Source organism: Vidua chalybeata, chromosome 13, assembly GCF_026979565.1.
Source record: "Vidua chalybeata isolate OUT-0048 chromosome 13, bVidCha1 merged haplotype, whole genome shotgun sequence".
Taxonomy (NCBI): Eukaryota; Metazoa; Chordata; class Aves; order Passeriformes; family Viduidae; genus Vidua; species Vidua chalybeata.
In genome coordinates, this window is record NC_071542.1 from 1,906,486 (window position 1) to 1,927,313 (window position 20,828).

Here is a 20,828-nt window from a genome sequence, read left to right on the forward strand (position 1 = left end):
GGTGACAGAGAAGGGATCTGGGAGATGGGTAAGGGACAGGGGCGGGGATGGCTCCGGGGACACCTGGGATGGGAGAGACCCTGCGGCTTCCGTCAGAATCCTGGAAGTGCCATTGTTCCATCGGGCCAGCTCCAAGCTGGGAGCTCAGGGCCCCTGCAAGGACACAGCCCAGCCTCTGGGAATATCTGGGAATTCTTTGCCCTCAGGGCCCCTGCAAGAACACAGCCCAACCTCTGGGAATATCTGGGAATTCTCTGCCCTCAGGGCCCCTGCAAGGACACAGCCCAGCCTCTGGGAATATCTGGGAATTCTCTGCCCTCAGGGAGCCAGCCGGGGGCACAAAGCAGGCGTGGGGGTCACGGTGTGAAGAGGTAGAAGTTTATTGGAATATAAACATTCAGATAACCTGTAAGATAGAAAAAACCCAACAACAACATATACAGACACTTGTTGGAAGGAGACGTTGAGGTATTTATCCACCGCCTAGGCTATCACATTTGTTTTTATTTACTTATTTTATTATTTTTTTCTCTCTTTTAAATAGGTAAGAAAACTAGTTAGCAAGGCTGCTGCAGCTGTTTGGAGAGAACATCTGATCGCAGTCCCCTGGAACGAGCAGGCACACGCAGCCTCCCCTCATGCCACCCTCCGTGCCTTCCCCGCAGCCCCGGGAGCAGGCTCGGCTCGCTTTCCCCCCCTGGAAGCGCCGGGGGAGCAAGCTGGGGGCTGGCCGGGGGTTTTTGGCTGGTGTGTGGAGCTGGGGGAGGATGGAGCACTGCCCTCGGGAACGTCCTGCTGGCAGCATCAAACCCTGAGTACTACACGGGGCTGGGGCGGCCCCCGCTCGGCCTCCCCCGCTCTGCTGCTGGTTTCCAGCACCCCCCACCCAAAGCCTGGCAGCTCAGCAGGAGACCCGCAGCTCAGGCTGCCAGGGCCAAAGCCAGGCTGAGGGAAAGGGTTAACTCTTCACAGTCTCGATGGTCCTTGTCACCCCGGGCTGGGAAAAGGACCGGTTTATTGTTGCAGCTTATTTAACTGAGGTATCTGTTAACGCTTCCCGACCTGATTCTTTCCCTGAATTGGATACAAAACAATCTGTTAGTCCCTGGCTAGTTCCAGTCTAGGTTGAGTAAAGCTTATAAACATTTAATACTCTAGTAGTGTCCAAGCAGTTCAGTGATTCGAGTGCCTTTCTGTGCAAGAAAACACAACGTTAGCAAGTGAGACAAAGCAGCCCCACCCCGGAGCAGCCTCTGCTCCCCGGGGCCAAGGAGCAGAGCAGAGGGAAAAGCAGAAAGTGCCCCAGTCCCACTCAGAGGAAACAGCCCCAACCCCACCCAAGAATAAAATAAAACAACCAAAAGAAAACCCAGAAAAAAAAGGGGAAAAATAATCTGATTGAGTCCCAGAGGCTGGAAAACCCTCTGGGAGTGTGTGAGGATGAAATGCCACGGAGCCCGCGGGTCAGCCCGGCTTCCCCGCCCACAGGGAGGGCAGCGCTCCCTCTGAGAGCACAGGGGGACAGCCGGGAGCAGCATCCCTCCCAGGACACGTGCAGCTCCTGATCCCAGAGAGTCCTGGGCGCTGCGGGCCGAGGACAGCCCTGCCACAGTACAGGAAGCAGCGGGAGGACAGAGCCCGGAGCTGGGAGAGCGCACAGATCCGAGGGCCAGGTCAGCCCTGCCCCGTTTTCCCGCTGTCCTGCCGTGCACGTGTCCTGGGATGATGCTGGAGCTGGGCTCCCGGAGGGTGGGGAAGCCACTGCTCCTCTGCTCAGCCTTGTCTGAACTCCCTGTCTTTGGTGATCCATTTAAAAGCCAACAGAAATAAAAGCAAACACAAAGTCAGCAAACCCACCTATGAAAGCCCCCAAGCGATAGGATACGCCAATACTTCCTGAAGAGGTTAAAAAAAAACCAACCCAACACAAACAAAACAACCCAACAAGTACATATCTGAGGTATTTCATCTGCTCAAAAAACCTGACTCGGGCCTGCAGCACGGGAAGGACGTCACCGGGGCACGAGGGATGGCAGGGATGTCACCAGGGCAGGGGACGGGGACAGGGGGACAGCACCAGGCCACCTGAGCAGCTGATTCGCAGGGAATTCCAGCCCTGCTCCCAGCTGGGGGTGCCAGGGCCAGGAAGGGCCGGATTCCTCCTTGCTGGGAGCAGAAGGTCTGCCCTGCTCGGGTGCAGCTCAGAGCCCCAGATCCCCACATGAACCAGCCCACCTGCACAGGGCCCAGCTGGGTTCCCCCTGCACCCCTGTGCTCAGCACACAGCCCTGCAGAGCTTCCAGAGCTGCTCCAGGGAGCCTGCTCCAACCCGAGTGCCCCTGCTTCGGGGACAGAGCGGGGACACGGAGCCCCAGCACGCCCAGGCTGTCCGTGCCACTCCTCAGGGACACTCGGGGACATTCAGGACTCGAGGGGGGAGGTGGCACCAGCCAGAATCAAGCAGCTGATGGTGCCAGAACCGTGGAGAGGATCAGGAGGGAGGCTCAGGAGCCTCCCCTGAGGACACGGGAACACAGCAGGAAGGGACATGAGCAGATTGCCACGGGAGGACAGGGCCAGGCACCCCCTGGCTCTCAGGATTGTCAAAACATGGAGTTGTGAGTGGGAAGAGCCCTGGTGGCCCCTGGTTCCCAGCAGAACCAGGGTTCCAGCAGGACCAGGGCTCCAGCAGAACCAGGGCTCCCAGCAGGACCAGGGTTCCCAGCAGGACCAGGGTTCCAGCAGGACCAGGGCTCCCAGCAGGACCAGGGTTCCCAGCAGAACCAGGGCTCCAGCAGAACCAGGGCTCTAGCAGAACCAGGGCTCCAGCAGAACCAGGGTTCCAGCAGAACCAGGGCTCCAGCAGAACCAGGGTCCCAGCAGAACCAGGGCTCCAGCAGAACCAGGGCTCCAGCAGAACCAGGGTTCCCAGCAGAACCAGGGCTCCAGCAGAACCAGGGCTCCAGCAGAACCAGGGTTCCCAGCAGAACCAGGGCTCCAGCAGAACCAGGGCTCCAGCAGAACCAGGGTTCCCAGCAGAACCAGGGTCCCAGCAGAACCAGGGTTCCCAGCAGAACCAGGGTTCCAGCAGAACCAGGGCTCCAGCAGAACCAGGGTTCCCAGCAGAACCAGGGCTCCAGCAGAACCAGGGTCCCAGCAGAACCAGGGCTCCAGCAGAACCAGGGCTCCAGCAGAACCAGGGTTCCCAGCAGAACCAGGGCTCCAGCAGAACCAGGGCTCCAGCAGAACCAGGGTTCCCAGCAGAACCAGGGTTCCCAGCAGAACCAGGGCTCCAGCAGAACCAGGGCTCCAGCAGAACCAGGGTTCCCAGCAGAACCAGGGTCCCAGCAGAACCAGGGTTCCCAGCAGAACCAGGGTTCCAGCAGAACCAGGGCTCCAGCAGAACCAGGGTTCCCAGGAGAACCAGGGCTCCTAGCAGAACCAGGGTCCCAGCAGAACCAGGGTTCCCAGCAGAACCAGGGTTCCCAGGAGAACCAGGGTTCCCAGGAGAACCAGGGTCCCAGCAGAACCAGGGCTCCCAGCAGAACCAGGGCTCCAGCAGAACCAGGGTTCCCAGCAGAACCAGGGCTCCAGCAGAACCAGGGCTCCAGCAGAACCAGGGTTCCCAGTAGAAGCAGGGTTCCCAGCAGAACCAGGGCTCCCAGCAGAACCAGGGCTCCAGCAGAACCAGGCTCCCAGCAGAACCAGGGCTCCAGCAGAACCAGGGTTCCCAGCAGAACCAGGGCTCTAGCAGAACCAGGGCTCCAGCAGAACCAGGGCTCCCAGCAGAACCAGGGTCCCAGCAGAACCAGGGTCCCAGCAGAACCAGGGCTCCAGCAGAACCAGGGCTCCAGCAGAACCAGGGCTCCAGCAGAACCAGGGCTCCAGCAGAACCAGGGCTCCAGCAGAACCAGGGTTCCCAGCCCCAGTCCTGTCCCTGCCCTGGTGACATCCCAGGAGCTGTGGCCCCAGAGCCATCCCTGATTGAGAAACGCCAGGTGTGCCCCCCCTCCGTGGGAACACCACACACCCTGGGAGGAGGAGGAGGAGGAGGAGGAAACAAAGAGGAAAATGGAGGAAGGAAAGGGGTGGAACAAAGCCAAAAAAAGGCCGGACAAAGAGACGATGAAGGAAAACTCGCTGGCATGGAAAGGTTTCACCACCATCACCACCACCACCACCACCAACACCATCGTCATCATCATCATCATCCTCCAGGTGCTGCAGCCACGAGAGCAGGTTCCTTGAGGTGAGGTATGTGTGCACTCCCGGGGCAGCGGCCGTCACAGGGACCAGCTGGTGGAGGGCTCTGCGCCGGGCGTGCCCCGCGATGAGGTAGGGCTGGGGGAGCAGTGGGAGCTGCTGCTGCTGCTGCTGCTGCTGCTGCTGCACGAGCTCTGCGGGCCCGAGCCGGCCAGGAGCTGCACCACGGGCTTCTGGGCAAACAGCACCCCTGTGGGCACACCGAGGGTGAGGCTGGGCACAGGGGAGGCTTTCCCAGCCCCAGGAGCCCAGCCCAGCTCGGGATGGCTGGTCTGGCTCCTGTGCTCAGCAGGGAAGGGGTGTCTGGAGCTGGAGCCTGTCCCTACAGGAAACAGATCCCAAATGGGTTCTGCCTGCGGGGGTTAGGGTCAGGCAGTGCCAGGCTTCCCACGTGGGATTTGCCCAAGGATGTGGCCTGCAGAAAGGAACTGCTCCAGGGGACAATTCCTGCTGGGAGAGCCAAGCAAAGCCCCTCCTCAGCAGAACAGGGACAATTCTCCTTCCTATTAATGCTTCCACGGGGATTTCAAAACCCTTCCCTCAGATTTTTAAGCACTATCACTGAGGGAAAGGCACTCCTCTTGCCCAGCCCAGTGAACAAGAATTGCCTCCCTCTGCCTTTTGGCAGGGACCACCCCCATCCCACCCCAAGGAGGGCTCTCCCCGTGCCCGGGAGGGCTGTCCCATGCCCAGGAGGGCTGTCCCCATTCCCAGGAGGGCTCTCCCCGTGCCCAGGAGGGCTCCCCCGTGCCCAGGAGGGCTCCCCCGTGCCCAGGAGGGCTGTCCCCATGCCCAGGAGGGCTCTCCACGTGCCCAGGAGGGCTCCCCCGTGCCCAGGAGGGCTGTCCCCACACCAAGAAGGGCTGTCCCCATGCCCAGGAGGGCTGTCCCCATGCCCAGGACGGCTGTCCCCGTGCTCAGAAGGGCTGTCCCATGCTCAGGAGGGCTCCCCCGTGCCCAGGAGGGCTGTCCCCGTGCTCAGAAGGGCTGTCCCATGCTCAGGAGGGCTCCCCCGTGCCCAGGAGGGCTGTCCCCATTCCCAGGAGGGCTCCCCCATTTCCAGGAGGGCTGTCCCCGTGCCCAAGAAGGCTGTCCCATGCCCAGGAGGGCTGTCCCCCTGCTCAGAAGGGCTGTCCCCATTCCCAGGAGGGCTGTCCCTCCCCCCAGGAGGGCTGTCCCCATGCCCAAGAAGGCTGTCCCATGCTCAGGAGAGCTGTCCCCACGCCCAGGAGGGCTGTCCCCATGCCCAAGAAGGCTGTCCCATTCCCAGGAGGGCTGTCCCTCCCCCCAGGAGGGCTGTCCCCATGCCCAAGAAGGCTGTCCCATGCTCAGGAGGGCTGTCCCCACGCCCAGGAGGGCTGTCCCTGGGCTGTCCCGTTCCAGCAGGGCTCTCACCAGCGTAGGTGGTGCCGTTGATCTCCACGGACATGTTGATGCTGCCGATGCCGTTGGGGGACAGGTTCAGCGCCGCCGCCGCGGAGTCGGCCTTGTCTTGTCCCAGGAAGAGAGGGAGGCAGAGTTAGAGGACAACGATCCCACTCCTGGCACTGCCCCGAGCTGAGCACAGCCCCTTTGTCCCCTCCGCGGGCGGGAAGTCCCCACAGAATGCCCACATTCCTGGGAGTGCCCGAGGCCAGGCGGGACGGGGCTCGGAGCACCCTGGGACATGGAAGTCCCTGCCCGTGGCTTTGAGGTCCCTTCCAACGCAAACCATTCCAGGACAAGGCTACAGAGGTGCTGAAAGGCCTTGGTGAGGCTGGGAGCCAGCTGGCATTGGGAAATGTTTCCAAAATTTCCATTCCTGACCCAAGGAAGGGCTGGGAGCACAAAGGATTTAACTCCCAGCTGGGTTTTGTCGTGGCTCGCTGTGCTCCGACTGCAGCAGCTCCAGCGGCCACTGGAGGGAGGGAAAAGCCAGGGACACTCCAGGAAAACCAGGATTTTCCCCAGCCTGGGCAGGGATGGGCAGCTGTGTGTGTGGAACTCTTCCAGCAGGCTCCCGAAGCTCCGCGAGGGTGAGCCTGGATTTTGGGATTGCTCCTCCCTAAAAACTCCACATTGAACCTAAATGTTGTTACCAAGCCACGCTGAGCTTATCAAAACCACCCCTCAGAGCAGCTCCCAAAGCTCCACCTGGTTTTTACGGTGCAGTGGGGAAAAGGAGGGCACGGAAGACAAGACAGCCCCTACCAAGGCGGGAACCCCATCCCTGAATCCTCAGGATGTTCCTGTTTGTAGGGACTGCGATGGTTCCCAGCGCGTGGATTTAGGAAGTTCAGGGGGAAAGCAGAAGCGAGGTGAGAGGGAATGAACACTCCTGGATAAAATTTGTATTCCCTATCACTGGCTCTTGTGGTTTGATGTGGAATTTGGTTGGATGCAGAGCTGCCAGGAACTGGGAGCACTGACATCACAGAAATCATTGCTAAGATTCAGGATGAATTGTTTAAATACAGGCTGGGGAAGAAGCCCAGAAACAAGAACATTTTTTAAAAGCAATACAATCTAAAAAGAAATAAGTTCTACAAAAAAAAGAATTGCTGCTTCAGAGGAAGCTGCTTTGACCTTTCCCACCCATATTTGTGGCCAAGCACCTCAAAGGAGCAAGAACAGCTCTTCCCTTGCTTCCAAGTTGTGCCAAACTTGACAAGCTCGGAGCTTTGGGAACGTGGCAAAGGTCACAGAATTCACAGAATTTCACAGAATGACCAGGATGGAAGAGACCTTCCAGATCATCGAGTCCAACCCAGCCCCAACACCCCAACTGAACCCTGGCACCCAGTGCCACATCCAGGCTTTGTTAAACACATCCAGGGATGGGGACCCTACCACCTCCAGAACTTTATCACTCTTTCTGTAAATAACTTTTTCCTAATATCCAACCTGTATTTCCCTTGGGGCAGTTGAGGCTGTGTCCTCTGGTTCTGTCAGTTCTTGGAGAAAGAGCCCAGCCCCACCTGGCCACAACCACCTTTCAGAGAGCTGTAGAGTGATAAGGTCACCCCTGAGTCTCCTTTTCTCCTGAATCTGGGCTGGATTGGGACGAGCTGGAGAATAAACCCAGCAGGAAAACCCAACAAACCTTGCACCCGAGTACCTCCGTGCCATGCCCTCTGCCTGGGGCCCCCCAGAGGTGACCCAGCCGTGTGTGTGTGTGTGACATTCCAGGCTGGCAGCTTTCCCCCTCTGCTGCTTCCCGAGGAGTTTAGCCCGCTGTGCCTCACCTTTCCCGTTGATTTTGATCTTCATGGGGATCTGCCGGGCCATGCTGAACAGGTTGCGCTGCAGGGCCTGCTGCACCAGCCGCTGCTCCTCCTCCGTCATCCGCGGCACCTTCTTCTCCGGGGGCTCTCCCGCCTCCAGCCGCTCCCTCAGCTGCTCCAGCGTGGCCGTCCTGGCCGCCGCGGCGGCCTGCTGGCCACCCAGCGTCACCGGCACGGCCACGCGGCTCGGCATGGACACGGCCAGGGGCACGCCGTCACCTGGGCGAGGAGGGGTCGCTCAGCCAGGGGACATTGCCAACACCACCGCCACCGCCAGCTCCCGCATCCCCACCGCCGCCGCCGCCGCGCTGACCTTTCCTGAGGGCCGGCGACACGCGGGGGTTGCCGGCGGCGCCGCCCGGCGCCACGCCGATGATGGGGAAGCGGATTTTGGGGGGGGACAGCAGGGAAGGAGGCCCCGGCGTGGAGGGCGAGTAGCTGAACAGGGAGGAGCTGTAGCTGGGCCGCCGGCCCTCGCGCCGGTTGCCGTCGATGGCGGCCTGGAGCTCGGCCGGGGAGCTCAGAGACTTCTTCTCGCACTCGTAGGCGTAGAGGTACTTCATGTACCTGCGGAGAGGGACACGGAGAGGGGTCACGCAGGCAGCACGGGGACAGGGAGACGCGTCCCGAGGTCTTCGGAGGCACAGCTCGGCCTGGATACGCTCAGTGTTTGGAGGGAAATGTGCCATTAGATATTCCTGATCTCACAAGGGTGGGAATTACCTCACAACCGGAATTTCAACTAAAAATCATCCAGAATTGCCTCACAATCAAAATATTGTCTACAAATCAACCAGAATTCCCTCACATCTGGAATATCCTCAGAGGATGATCCAGAATTCCCTCACAACTGGAATATCCTCAAAGGATCATCCAGAATTCCCTCACAACTGGAATATCCTCAAAGGATCATCCAGAATTCCCTCACAACTGGAAAATCCTCAAAGGATCATCCAGAATTCCCTCACAACTGAAATACTGACAATTAATCATCCAAAATTCCCTCACAACTGAAATACCATCTATAAATCATTCAGAATTCCCTCACAAATGAAATACTGACTATAAATCATCCAGAATTCCTTCACAGCTGAATCATTATTTATAAATCACCCAGAATTCCTTCACAACTTAACCATAGTCTATAAATTGCACAGAATTCCCTGAAAATTGAAATATTGTCTCTAAATCAACCAAAATTCCCTCCCAACTGAAATATCCTCAAAGATCACCCAGAAATCTGTCACAACTGAAATACTCTCAAATAATCATTCAGAATTCCCTCACAAATGAATACTGACTATAAATCACCCAGAATTCCCTCAGAAATGAAATACTGATTATAAATCATCCAGAATTCCTTCACAACTGAATCATTATTTATAAATCACCCAGAATTCCCTCACAATTTAACCACAGTCTACAAATTGCGCAGAATTCCCTGAAAATTGAAATATTGTCTATAAATCAACCAAAATTCCCTCCCAACTGAAATATCCTCAAAGGATCATCCAGAATTCTCTCACAACTGAAATATTATCTACAAATCACCCAGAATTCCCTCACAACAGAAATATCCTCTATAAATCACCCAGGATTCCCTCACAAATGAAATGTCCTCTATAAATCGTTCAGAATTCCCTCACAAATGAAATACTGATTATAAAACATCCAGAATTCCTTCACAACTGAATCATTATTTATAAATCACTCAGAATTCCCTCACAATTTAACCACAGTCTACAAATTGCAAAGAATTCCCTGAGAATTGAAACATTGTCTATAAATCAACCAAGATTCCCTCACAACTGAAATATCTTCTATAAATCACCCAGAATTCCCTCACAACTGAAATATCATCAATAAATTACCCAGTATTCCCTCACAAATTAAAGAACCTCTATAAATTATTCAGAATTCACTCACAAATGAATACTGACTATAAATCACCCAGAATTCCCTAGAACTGAATCATTATTTATAAATCAGCCAGAATTCCCTCACAATTCAACTATAGTCTATAAATCACACAGAATTCCCTGAAAAGTGAAATATTGTCTATAAATCAATCAAAATTCCCTCTCAACTGAAATATCCTCAAAGAATCATCCAAAATTCCCTCCGAACTGAAATATCCTCAAAGATCACCCAGAAATCTGTCACAACTGAAATATTCTCAAATAATCATTCAGAATTCCCTCACAAATGAATACTGATCATAAATCATCCAGAATTCCTTCACAACTGAATCATTATTTATAAATCACCCAGAATTCCCTCACAATTTAACTATAGTCTATAAATTGCACAGAATTCCCTCAGAATTGAAATATTGTCTATAAATCAACCAAAATTCCCTCACAACTGAAATATCTTCTATAAATCACCCAGAATTCCCTCAGAACTGAAATACCCTCAAAGAATCATCCACAATTCCCTCACAATCAAAATATCAGCTATAAATTGCACAGTCAAGTGGAATATCCTCAAAGGATCATCAAGAGTCCCCTCACAACTGAAATATCCTCAAAAAATCACCCACAATTCCCTCACAATTGAATTATTATCTAAAATCATCCAGAATTCCCTCACAACTGAGCTATTATCCATAAATCACCCAGAATTCCCTCACAACTGAATTATTTTTTATAAATCACCCAGAATTCCCTCAAAACTGAAATATCCTTTATAAATCACACAGAATTCCCTCGGAATTTAAATATAATCTATAAACCATTCAGAATTCCCTCACAACTGAAATATCCTCACTAAATCATCCAGAATTCCTTCACAATTGAAATATCATCCGTAAGTCACCCAGATTTCCCTCACAATTGACATCTTATCTCTAAACTATCCAGAATTCTCTCACAACTGAAATATTATCTACAAATCACCCAGAATTCCCTCAAAACTGAAATACCAACTAAGAATTAGCAAGAATTCCCTCAAAACAGAAATATTATTTATAAACTATCCAGAATTCCCTCAGAACTGAAATATCATCTATAAATCACCCAGAACTGCCTCACAATGCAAATATCCTCTATAAATCATCCAGAATTCCCTCACAATTGAATTATTATCTACAAATCACCCAGAATTCCCTTACAATTGAATTATTATCTACAAATCACCCAGAATTCCCTCACAACTGAAAAACTGAGGTAAAAAGGCAAGGCTGGAGGGAGGTGAGGGTGAAAATTCCCTTCAGGAGCTCCTAAAGCTGAGGCATCATTTCCCCCCTTTAGGGGCTTTACCTTGTTGAGTCTCTATTCTAAATATTTACTAATAATACTACTAATTCTTATATTATCTGATATTATCTTATATTATCTTATATCATTAATATAATATAATATAATATAATATAATATAATATAATATAATATAATATAATATAATATAATAATTTTATATTAATTATATTATATTTTCTATAGTCTAAGTCTGTATATTATATTTTTTACTAATAGATGTAGGAATGTGCCCCTTGTTGATGGAGTAAACAAGTCACCCTTTGTCTCCTCAAAAAGGAAAAAAAGCCCAGAAGTTTCTCTCCTCAATTTGGTTAAAAGACACCTCATAGGACCTTGGGGACTTCACCTCAAACTTAAGGACAGCTAATTAGACAAGAGCCAAAAAGTCCCCCGAGCAATTCCCTAGAAAAAGAAGAGAACAAAAGAAGTAAATGGCTTTTGTGAAGTGTTTTAGCAGGAGCAAGAACCTCTTGCCCTGGCTCGGTTTTTCTCTGTAAAGAGCTTTTTTTATTTTGCCTTTATTGAATTTTTTTGCTTCCAGCACTGTCACAAGAGCCATCCTGCTTCTTTTATGCCACCTGAAGTGGCTGAGCTATCACAAGGGTACAATGCTTATCTCTGCGAGCTTATAAGACCAAGCTTGAAGAGAAAAAGCATTAAGTAATACTTACTACTAATAATTTCCTAACAACAATGACTAACAACAGGTATTTAATAACAGATAGGCATCTAACAGCAATAAACAGCTACCAACACCAACACCTAATATGATAATAACCACCCAACAACAGCTAAATACCCAGTAACAGCAAATATCCAAGAGCAAATGCCCACTAAGAGATAAATATGCCAGAAGGGCACTGGAGCTCACTGGGTGCGCAGGGTGAAGGCGGCGCTGGTGATGGAGGTGGGCAGGTTAAGGCCTTTGGTGATCTCCCTCCAGATCTTCTTGTTGATGATCTCCACCAGCCCGCCCTTCTCCGTCACCAGCTTGTAGAGCATGTAGAGGTCCAGGATCTGCTTGGCCATGATGGGGATCCTGTTGATGGGAGTTCCTGGAAAAAAAGGAGCACGGACAGGGTGAGGGCACGGGCAGCTTGGGGGGGGGATCCAGCTCTCTCCGTCCTAACAGGAAATTCAGGGAATGTGTAGCTTGGCTCGAGGCCTTTCCATGGAAAACCCTTTCCTGTGGGCAAAGGGAATTAGCAGAGCAATAAAAACCTGCAGCTCCTGGAATAGAAAGAGGGGAAGTTGGGACTATTGAGTGAGTTTTATGAGCTCAGGGTTAAAATCCTTGGATAAACACGCTCCCTCATCCCCCAGCATGTGCTGTTTGCCTGGGAACAGCAGAACCAAGGGAATCAGCGCTGGAGAACATCTCTCCCCCACAGAATTCCATCCACCCTCACATGTTCAACACTTGGAACAACCTGGAGAGGTAAATAAAGGCTGCTCCTTCCACAGAGCTTCCAGCCTCCCACTCGTTTTCCCTGAATGTGCTCCCAAACAATTCCCTGATGTGCTCCCAAACAATTCCCTGCATCCCAAAACCAGGTCCTGCTCCATCCTTCTGTGTATTTTGGGTTAATGTGGAAGAAAATCTGATTTTTAACCTATCGGCGCCCCTTTGGCAGCTCCTGAAAGTGCCAACGCCCAAACGAAGGGGATTTAGGCCCGGAGAGGAAGAAGGAATAATAAAAAGCTGAAGTGGCAGAGCTTTTATTTGGCCTGGGAAACTCTGTCCTGGATCAAAGGGCCGCCCAGCCCATCCTGTCCCCACAATGGGCAGCCCCAGCCTGGCAGGAAGGCTGGGAGGGGGGTAGGGGACAATTGTGGACTCCCCAGTCCACTGCTGGCAGCCCCTGCTCCCCCGTTTATGGCCCTATAAACGGGTTTATTCCGTGCCATGAAAGGAGCCGGGCCCTGCAGATGTCAGGGGAATTTTTTTTCCCTGTCTTTTCTTTGGGAATCCCATTAGGCATTATTAGCTCGTGGTGCCAATTGCCACAGGTTAACGAGATGCTGGATCAAACAGCCCATTTTTGCAGCTCTAAAGGGCTGAAAACCCCACAGATTCAAAGCGCTCAGGGGCGGTTTGATCAGGTTTTGTAGCAGTTTATATCAGTCCCAGCCTCTTGCCCCTTCCCTGCCCACAGAGAAGATCCCACATTTCAGGGGCACAGATCCCTCAGGGAGCACAGAGGGAATTCCAAACCCTCCAAACTCTCTGTGGCTCCATCCCTTCCTCCCAAAAACCCTCAATTTCCTCTGTTTTTCTTCCCTGGCATCCATTTTGTCTCAGGGTGACAGCAATGGGAATCAGGGCATGATCAAGTTACCTCCAGCTGTCACTCATCACCTGAGTCACACCCGCAGGGAAAACAGGGAAATATTTCCTTCCAAAGCCCCCAGGACACCCCAAAATTCCTCTTCTTTTATTAATTAGCCACAGCAGCAAAGCCTTTGCTCAGCTGGGGGACGGTGAAGCCAAAGCCAGCCCAGTTTCCTCAATCCAGTTTAGGGAATGGCATTCACTTGTCCAGCAGGGACTTTCATGCAGCTCTCATCCGGACGGACAGAGAAAGGGAAGAGCCATGGATAAAGCTCTCAGCAACTCAGAAAATATTAACAAATATCTGCTTTTTAATACCCTGCCTTTCCCCAAACACGCTTCTACCTTCCTCCAGGCTTCCCCAGCTCAGCAGCTGGGAAAATACACAAATTATTAATCCAGATACTCCTGGGAGAGGCACAAACATCACCTGCATCCCTGGGGAATGAAGGCTGAAGCATTTCCAGGGAGCTGCTCCCAGCTGGAGCAGGAACAGCCACAGGGTCTGACCTCCCTGAACCACCTCAGCACGCCCAGGACACCTTCCCTCCCTCAGCCGTGCTTTAAACAGGACCAAAGTGCCTCAAAATTTCATTTATAAACCCACCTAAACAGGGATTTATATAGAAACATGCATTTATAAACTCAGCTAAATGTGTTTACACACAGAACATAAATTAATCCACTGAGATAAAACCTTGAGTTTGGTTAAATGATAAAATTCCTTTGTGCAGCTGAGAAATTTTAGAGCAGGGACAGAACTGCTCCCAGGAGCTGCAATAATTCCATCACCTCAGCACCCCCAGGACAGCTTCCCTCCCTCAGCTTTGCTTTCAGCAGCACCAAAGTGCCTCGAAATTTCATTTGTAAACCCAGCTAAATCGAGATTTAGACAGAAACACACATTTATAAACTCAGCTAAACAGGGCTTTATACAGAAACATGCATTTATAAACTCTATTACACAGAGAATATAAATGAATCCACTGAGATAAAACCTCGAGTCTGCCTTTCCACCCCTAAATAAAATTCCTTTGTGCAGCTGAGAAACCTTAGAACTGCTCCCAGGAGCTGCAATAATTCCATTTTCCACGTGTTCCTCCAGCACTGCCCCAACGCCACCCCGCAGATCCCGCAGAGAGCCGGTCGGGGTTCGGCCCCGGTGAATTCCCGGTGTTTTCCAGAGGGATGCGGTGCCCCTCCTCCCCCAGCCCTGCCCGGGGAAGGCGATAAAGGAAGGTTTTTATTGGAAACCCCCGGCGCTGCCACAGGAAAGGCTGAAAGGGCAGAGCCCGGCGGATCCTGCGCCGGGCAGGGCTGTCAGCGCTGTGATGGATTACTGTCATCTGGCAGCGCCAGGATTAATGATCCCGGGGGCAGGGGGCAGAATTCCAGAGGGAAAGGTCAGCAGCCGGGGCCACGGCACAAGACTTGTTGCCTTTTGATGGTAAACTCATTTTACTGTACTTGCAAGCCTCCTGCCCCGGCTCCCAGAGGCACAGGAACCTCCTCCTCTCTCAGTTTCCTCGGAAAATAACTTCTGCCTCTCAGCAGAACCCCAGCCCCATCACTTGGCTCACCCCAGCTCTGTAATTTGGCTCATCCCAGCCCCATCACTTGGCTCACCCCAGCTCTGTAATTTGGCTCACCCCAGCTCCATCACTTGGCTCTTCCCAGCCCCATCACTTGGCTCATCCCAGCCCCATCACTTGGCTCATCCCAGCCCCATCACTTGGCTCACCCCAGCTCTGTAATTTGGCTCACCCCAGCTCCATCACTTGGCTCATCCCAGCTCCATCCCTTGGCTCATCCCAGCTCCATCCCTTGGCTCACCCCAGCTCCATCACTTGGCTCATCCCAGCCAAATGAGGGCACGAGGAGTCTGTTCCCACTGGGAAAGGGAAGATGCAGAGTCATCCCAAGGGCCCCTTGTTTTCTGAGGAGAAAGGCAGCCACAATCCAGGCTTCTGGAATGAAGGGTTTCCCAGAGGAAGGCTGACTGGAGCCATCAACATCTCTGGCCTTTGAGGGAATGTCTCCCACAGAATTCACAGAATGACCAGGTTGGAAGAGACCTTCAAGATCACTGAGTCCAACCCAGCCCCAACACCCCAACTGAACCCTGGCACCCAGTGCCACATCCAGGCTTTGTTAAACACACCCAGGGATGGGGACTCCACCACCTCCCTGGGCAGCCATCCCAGAACTTTATCACCCTTTCTATAAAAAACTTTTTCCTAATATCCAACCTGTCTTTCCCTTGAAAAGCCTTTTCCCCTTCCTGATCTCTTGAACTGCAGTAGATATATCTGATTTGGCCCCTACAACTATCAGAAATTCACAGGATGCCCTTCGCAAAATAGTCTTGTGTTACCCTAAAAATCACATCTGATGACTGATGAGAGTTTCTTGATTATGCCTTATTGATGTTAGCACCCTCCAACACTACAGCTTAATACATGTTCCCCTTGAGGAGAGAATTCTGCAGCCTTCAGGGGCGAGATGCAGCCTCACATCTCACTGCTGCAGCCACGATCCTGCGGGCTAGAGAAACACTTGAAAATGCTGTCAGAATGATCCCCCCTGCTATTGACTGAGGGCAGTAACTACCAGGGCAGCACAGGGTGTAGATGTAAATGGTAAATGGCAAATGGTGTGGGTAACAGCAGCTGCCCAAGAGAAGAACGTGGTGCCAAGCGTGGGTGCACCCACTCGTCCCCAGATCACCTACACGTAACGGGCACTGGCTCCAAAGCTTCTTTAAAAAAAGAAGAAACCATCAGAGGGATTAAGCAGCAACTGGGGAATTAGAAAGTCTTGAAGAAAAAGGAGCTGCCTTGAACAAAACTATTAAAAAAAGCACAATTGTTGATTTGCTAAGTGTCATTAGTAGCTTCCTGTTCTAGGGAGCCCAAGGGGTTAACCCAGAGGGACCTCAGTGTCCCCTCTGTCCCACGCTGGAGCTCCTGGAGGGGCTGAGCCCCAGGAAAGCCTGGAATGGCTGGGATTACACCCAGGAATCACCTGGGGAAGGGGGTCTGGCACATCCACGGCTGAGGGATTAATTTGGAGCACCCCCTCCCTCCCATCCCACACCAGCCCAGGGCTTTGTTCTCCTCTCCTCCACCCTCCCTTGGCCAGACCTGGCAGTCACACCTCAACCTGCAGATGCAGACTGAACAAAACTGCCCCAAAGCTGGGCTTGAGGAGAATTCCAGGGAATTTTAGGGCTTTGCTTGGCCTCCATGCCAGAGATTCCCTTCCACACAGGGATTTCCAGCAGCCTAAGCCACGACTTGTCCTGCACAAAGAGCATTTAATCACACCCAGCTCTGCTTTCCCAACCACCTCCCACCCTCCCTATCCAATTTCCTCCACAAGTGTCCATTTTACAGCGAGGAACAAAGGAGGTGAGAATCCCCAGGGTTTGTTCAGCACAGAGACGTTGAAATCCCACTGAAATGGGATATTTCACTCCCACTGGAGTGAAAAATAGGCACGGAAGAGACATTTTTAAGCCATGAGCAGGTAAATAAAAAGCTGCTCTTCCCACTCCAAATATGTTCAGGGGAGATGCTGCATCAGGCAGCCAGAAGGAACAGGTTTTCCCCAGGAAACTGGGAAAGCCCACAGTGATTTAAAATAATACTGAGCCAAATCTCAAGAAAAGCAGAATTTTGTGTTCCTTTGAAGGGAGGCACAGAAATTCCATGGGGTGTGGGAATTCCCAGCTGAAGAAAGGGAAAATTCATTTTACAGCAGCAAATCGACTGCACCCCTGCGCTGTCTCAGCTCCTGGCTTGATCAAATCCATCTCCAAGGATAAATCCTGGCTGGTTCAGGGGTTCAGCCTGAGATTTATGGGGTTTGGTTCTCCAGAGTTGGGATAAAAAGGAACAGGGATCCCATGGAGAGCTGCAATCCCTGATCCTGCCCTGGGGATCCCATGGAGAGCTGCAATCCCTGATCCTGCCCTGATCCCATGGAGAGCTGCAATCCCTGATCCTGCCCTGGGGATCCCATGGAGAGCTGCAATCCCTGATCCTGCCCTGATCCCATGGAGAGCTGCAATCCCTGATCCTGCCCTGATCCCATGGAGAGCTGCAATCCCTGATCCTGCCCTGATCCCATGGAGAGCTGCAATCCCTGATCCTGCCCTGATCCCATGGAGAGCTGCAATCCCTGATCCTGCCCTGATCCCATGGAGAGCTGCAATCCCTGATCCTGCCCTGATCCCATGGAGAGCTGCAATCCCTGATCCTGCCCTGGGGATCCCATGGAGAGCTGCAATCCCTGATCCTGCCCTGATCCCATGGAGAGCTGCAATCCCTGATCCTGGGGATCCCATGGAGAGCTGCAATCCCTGATCCTGGGGATCCCATGGAGAGCTGCAATCCCTGATCCTGGGGATCCCATGGAGAGCTGCAATCATTTACTGAAGACAGAAAAACAAGCAGGATGGGATTTCATAACCTAAAGCTGTAATTGGACAATTAACTCCAATATACAAGTGGAGCAGAACTCATTAAAGTGAAACACCTCATGATCAGTTTTCCATTTTGGGACCATTTGGGTTCACCTGGGTGCAGCCCTGGCTGGGCTCTGGTGCTGCCCAAGGTGGCTCCATTGAGGAAATCCTTTTAATAAATCCCTGCTTTATTCTTGAGCTCAGTCTAGTCTTGGCTCTAGCTCAGCCTTCCCAAGGCATCACCCCCAGCCCTGCTGTCTCACCCTCCCTCTGCTGTCCCATCCCAGGCACAAAACCCCACAAAGGCCAGTGCCAGCCCCCCTCTGCTGTCCCATCCCAGGCACAAAACCCCACAAAGGCCAGTGCCAGCCCCCCTCTGCTGTCCCCTTCCAAGGTTTCTGCTGCTCCAGGGCCCTTTTATGGCTCCTGGGGACAGCCCTACACATCTGATCTGTGTTAGAGCTTTTCCACGGCTGCCCCTTCCCAGGGGCATCCCAAAACATCCCGGCCTTTTCATCCCTGCAGCTCCTGTGAAATCCCATTAATCTTTGCAGTTTCTGATCCCTCAGCTCCTCCTGGACAGCAGCAAATCCCCGATTTTAGGTTTTTACAGCGGGATTTTTATTGGCAGAGCTGCTGCCCGGCCCCACAGACACCAGGTGCAAATTGAGCAGCTCTTCATACTTTCCCCTCAGGAGAGGAGCTGGATTTGGGGTTTTTTGGGAACCAGGCAGCTCTTCAGCCTGGGATTGGGGTTTTAAAAACACTTTCCCCTCAGGAAAGGAGCTGGATTTGGGTTTTTTTTTAGGAAAAAGGCAGCTCCTGAGCCTGGGACTGGGATATCAGAAACACTTTGTCCTCAGGAGAGCTGGATTTGGGGTTTTTTAGGAACCAGGCAGCTCTTCAGCCTGGGATTGGGATGTTGGAAACACTTTGCCCTCAGAAGAGGAGCTGGATTTGGGGTTTTTTGGGAACCAGGCAGCTCTTGAGTCTGGGATTGGGGTTTTAAAAACACTTTCCCCTCAGGAGAGGAGCTGGATTTGGGTTTTTTTTTTTTTTTTGGAACCAGGCAGCTCCTGAGCCTGGAACTGGGATGTCAGAAACACTTTGTCCTCAGGAGAGCTGGATTTGGGGTTTTTTAGGAACCAGGCAGCTCTTGAGTCTGGGACTGGGGTGTCAGAAACGCTTTCCCCTCAGGAGAGGAGCTGGATTTGGTTTTTTTTTAGGAAAAAGGCAGCTCCTGAGCCTGGGACTGGGATATCAGAAACACTTTGTCCTCAGGAGAGCTGGATTTGGGGTTTTTTAGGAACCAGGCAGCTCTTCAGCCTGGGATTGGGATGTTGGAAACACTTTGCCCTCAGAAGAGGAGCTGGATTTGGGGTTTTTTGGGAACCAGGCAGCTCTTGAGTCTGGGATTGGGGTTTTAAAAACACTTTCCCCTCAGGAGAGGAGCTGGATTTGGGTTTTTTTTTTTTTTTTTGGAACCAGGCAGCTCCTGAGCCTGGAACTGGGATGTCAGAAACACTTTGTCCTCAGGAGAGCTGGATTTGGGGTTTTTTAGGAACCAGGCAACTCTTCAGCCTGGGACTGGAATGTTAGGAACACTTTGTTCTTGGGAGAGGAGCTGGATTTGGGTTTTTTTGGGAACCAGGCAGCTCTTGAGTCTGGGATTGGGATGTCAGAAACACTTTGCCCTCAGGAGAGGAGCTGGATTTGGGTTTTTTTTTTTTTTTTTTGGAACCAGGCAGCTCCTGAGCCTGGAACTGGGATGTCAGAAACACTTTGTCCTCAGGAGAGCTGGATTTGGGGTTTTTTAAGAACCAGGCAGCTCTTGAGTCTGGGACTGGGGTGTCAGAAACACTTTGCCCTCAGGAGAGGAGCTGGATTTGGGTTTTTTTTAGGAACCAGGCAGCTCTTCAGCCTGGGATTGGGATGTTGGAAACACTTTGTCCTCAGGTGAGGAGCTGGATTTGGGGTTTTTAGGAAAAAGGCAGCTCTTGAGGCTGAGATTGGGATTTTAAAAATACTTTCCCCTCAGGAGAGGAGCTGGATTTGGGTTTTTTTGTTTTGGAACCAGGCAGCTCCTGAGCCTGGGACTGGGATGTCAGAAACACTTTGTCCTCAGGAGAGCTGGATTTGGGGTTTTTTAGGAACCAGGCAGCTCTTGAGTCTGGGACTGGGGTGTCAGAAACGCTTTCCCCTCAGGAGAGGAGCTGGATTTGGGTTTTTTTTGGGAACCAGGCAGCTCTTCAGCCTGGGATTGGGATGTTGGAAACACTTTGTCCTCAGGTGAGGAGCTGGATTTGGGGTTTTTAGGAAAAAGGCAGCTCTTGAGTCTGGGATTGGGATGTCAGAAACACTTTGCCCTCAGGAGAGGAGCTGGATTTCGGTTTTTTAGGAAAAAGACTGCTCTTGAGGCTGAGATTGGGATTTTAAAAATACTTTCCCCTCAGGAGAGGAGCTGGATTTGGGTTTTTTTGTTTTGGAACCAGGCAGCTCCTGAGCCTGGGACTGGGATGTCAGAAACACTTTGTCCTCAGGAGAGCTGGATTTGGGGTTTTTTAGGAACCAGGCAGCTCTTCAGCCTGGGATTGGGATGTTGGAAACACTTTGCCCTCAGAAGAGGGGCTGGATTTGGGGTTTTTTGGGAACCAGGCAGCTCTTGAGTCTGGGATTGGGGTTTTAAAAACAGTTTCCCCTCAGGAGAGGAGCTGGATTTGGGTTTTTTTGTTTTGGAACCAGGCAGCTCCTGAGCCTGGGACTGGGATGTCAGAAACACTTTGTCCTCAGGAGAGCTGGATTTGGGGTTTTTTAGGAACCAGGCAACTCTTCAGCCTGGGACTGGAATGTTAGGAACACTTTGTTCTTGGGAGAGGAGCTGGATTTGGGTTTTTTGGGAACCAGGCAGCTCTTCAGCCTGGGATTGGGATGTTGGAAACACTTTCCCTCAGGAGAGGAGCTGGATTTGGGGTTTTTTAGGAAAAAGACAGCTCTTCAGCCTGGGACTGGGATGTTGGAAACATTTTGTTCTTGGGAGAGGAGCTGGATTTGGGGTTTTTTAGGAAAAAGACAGCTCTTCAGCCTGGGACTGGGATGTTGGAAACACTTTGCTCTCGGGAGAGGAGCTGGATTTGGGGTTTTTTTGGGAACCAGGCAGCTCTTGATTGGGATGCTGGAAACACTTTGCTCTGTGCCACTGACACCTCAGGGGCCACCAGGTCCCCCCCTGGGCCACTGACACC

At 52.0% G+C, this 20,828-nt stretch overlaps 1 protein-coding gene across 2 annotated transcripts in view; it reads right to left on the minus strand.

Moving 5' to 3' along the window:
* Positions 1-356: 356 nt before the first annotated feature.
* ARID3B (AT-rich interaction domain 3B) overlaps positions 357-20,828 on the minus strand; it is a 44,048-nt gene continuing 23,576 nt past the window's right edge. For both annotated transcript variants that reach the window (XM_053955094.1, XM_053955095.1), the window contains exons 5-9: positions 11,658-11,841; positions 7,840-8,093; positions 7,488-7,745; positions 5,659-5,754; positions 357-4,453 (exon numbers count right to left, since the gene is read on the minus strand). In XM_053955094.1, coding sequence (XP_053811069.1) covers positions 4,284-4,453; positions 5,659-5,754; positions 7,488-7,745; positions 7,840-8,093; positions 11,658-11,841 — 962 coding nt within the window. In that variant the 3' untranslated portion in view covers positions 357-4,283. The remainder of the gene's footprint in view (positions 4,454-5,658; positions 5,755-7,487; positions 7,746-7,839; positions 8,094-11,657; positions 11,842-20,828) is intronic.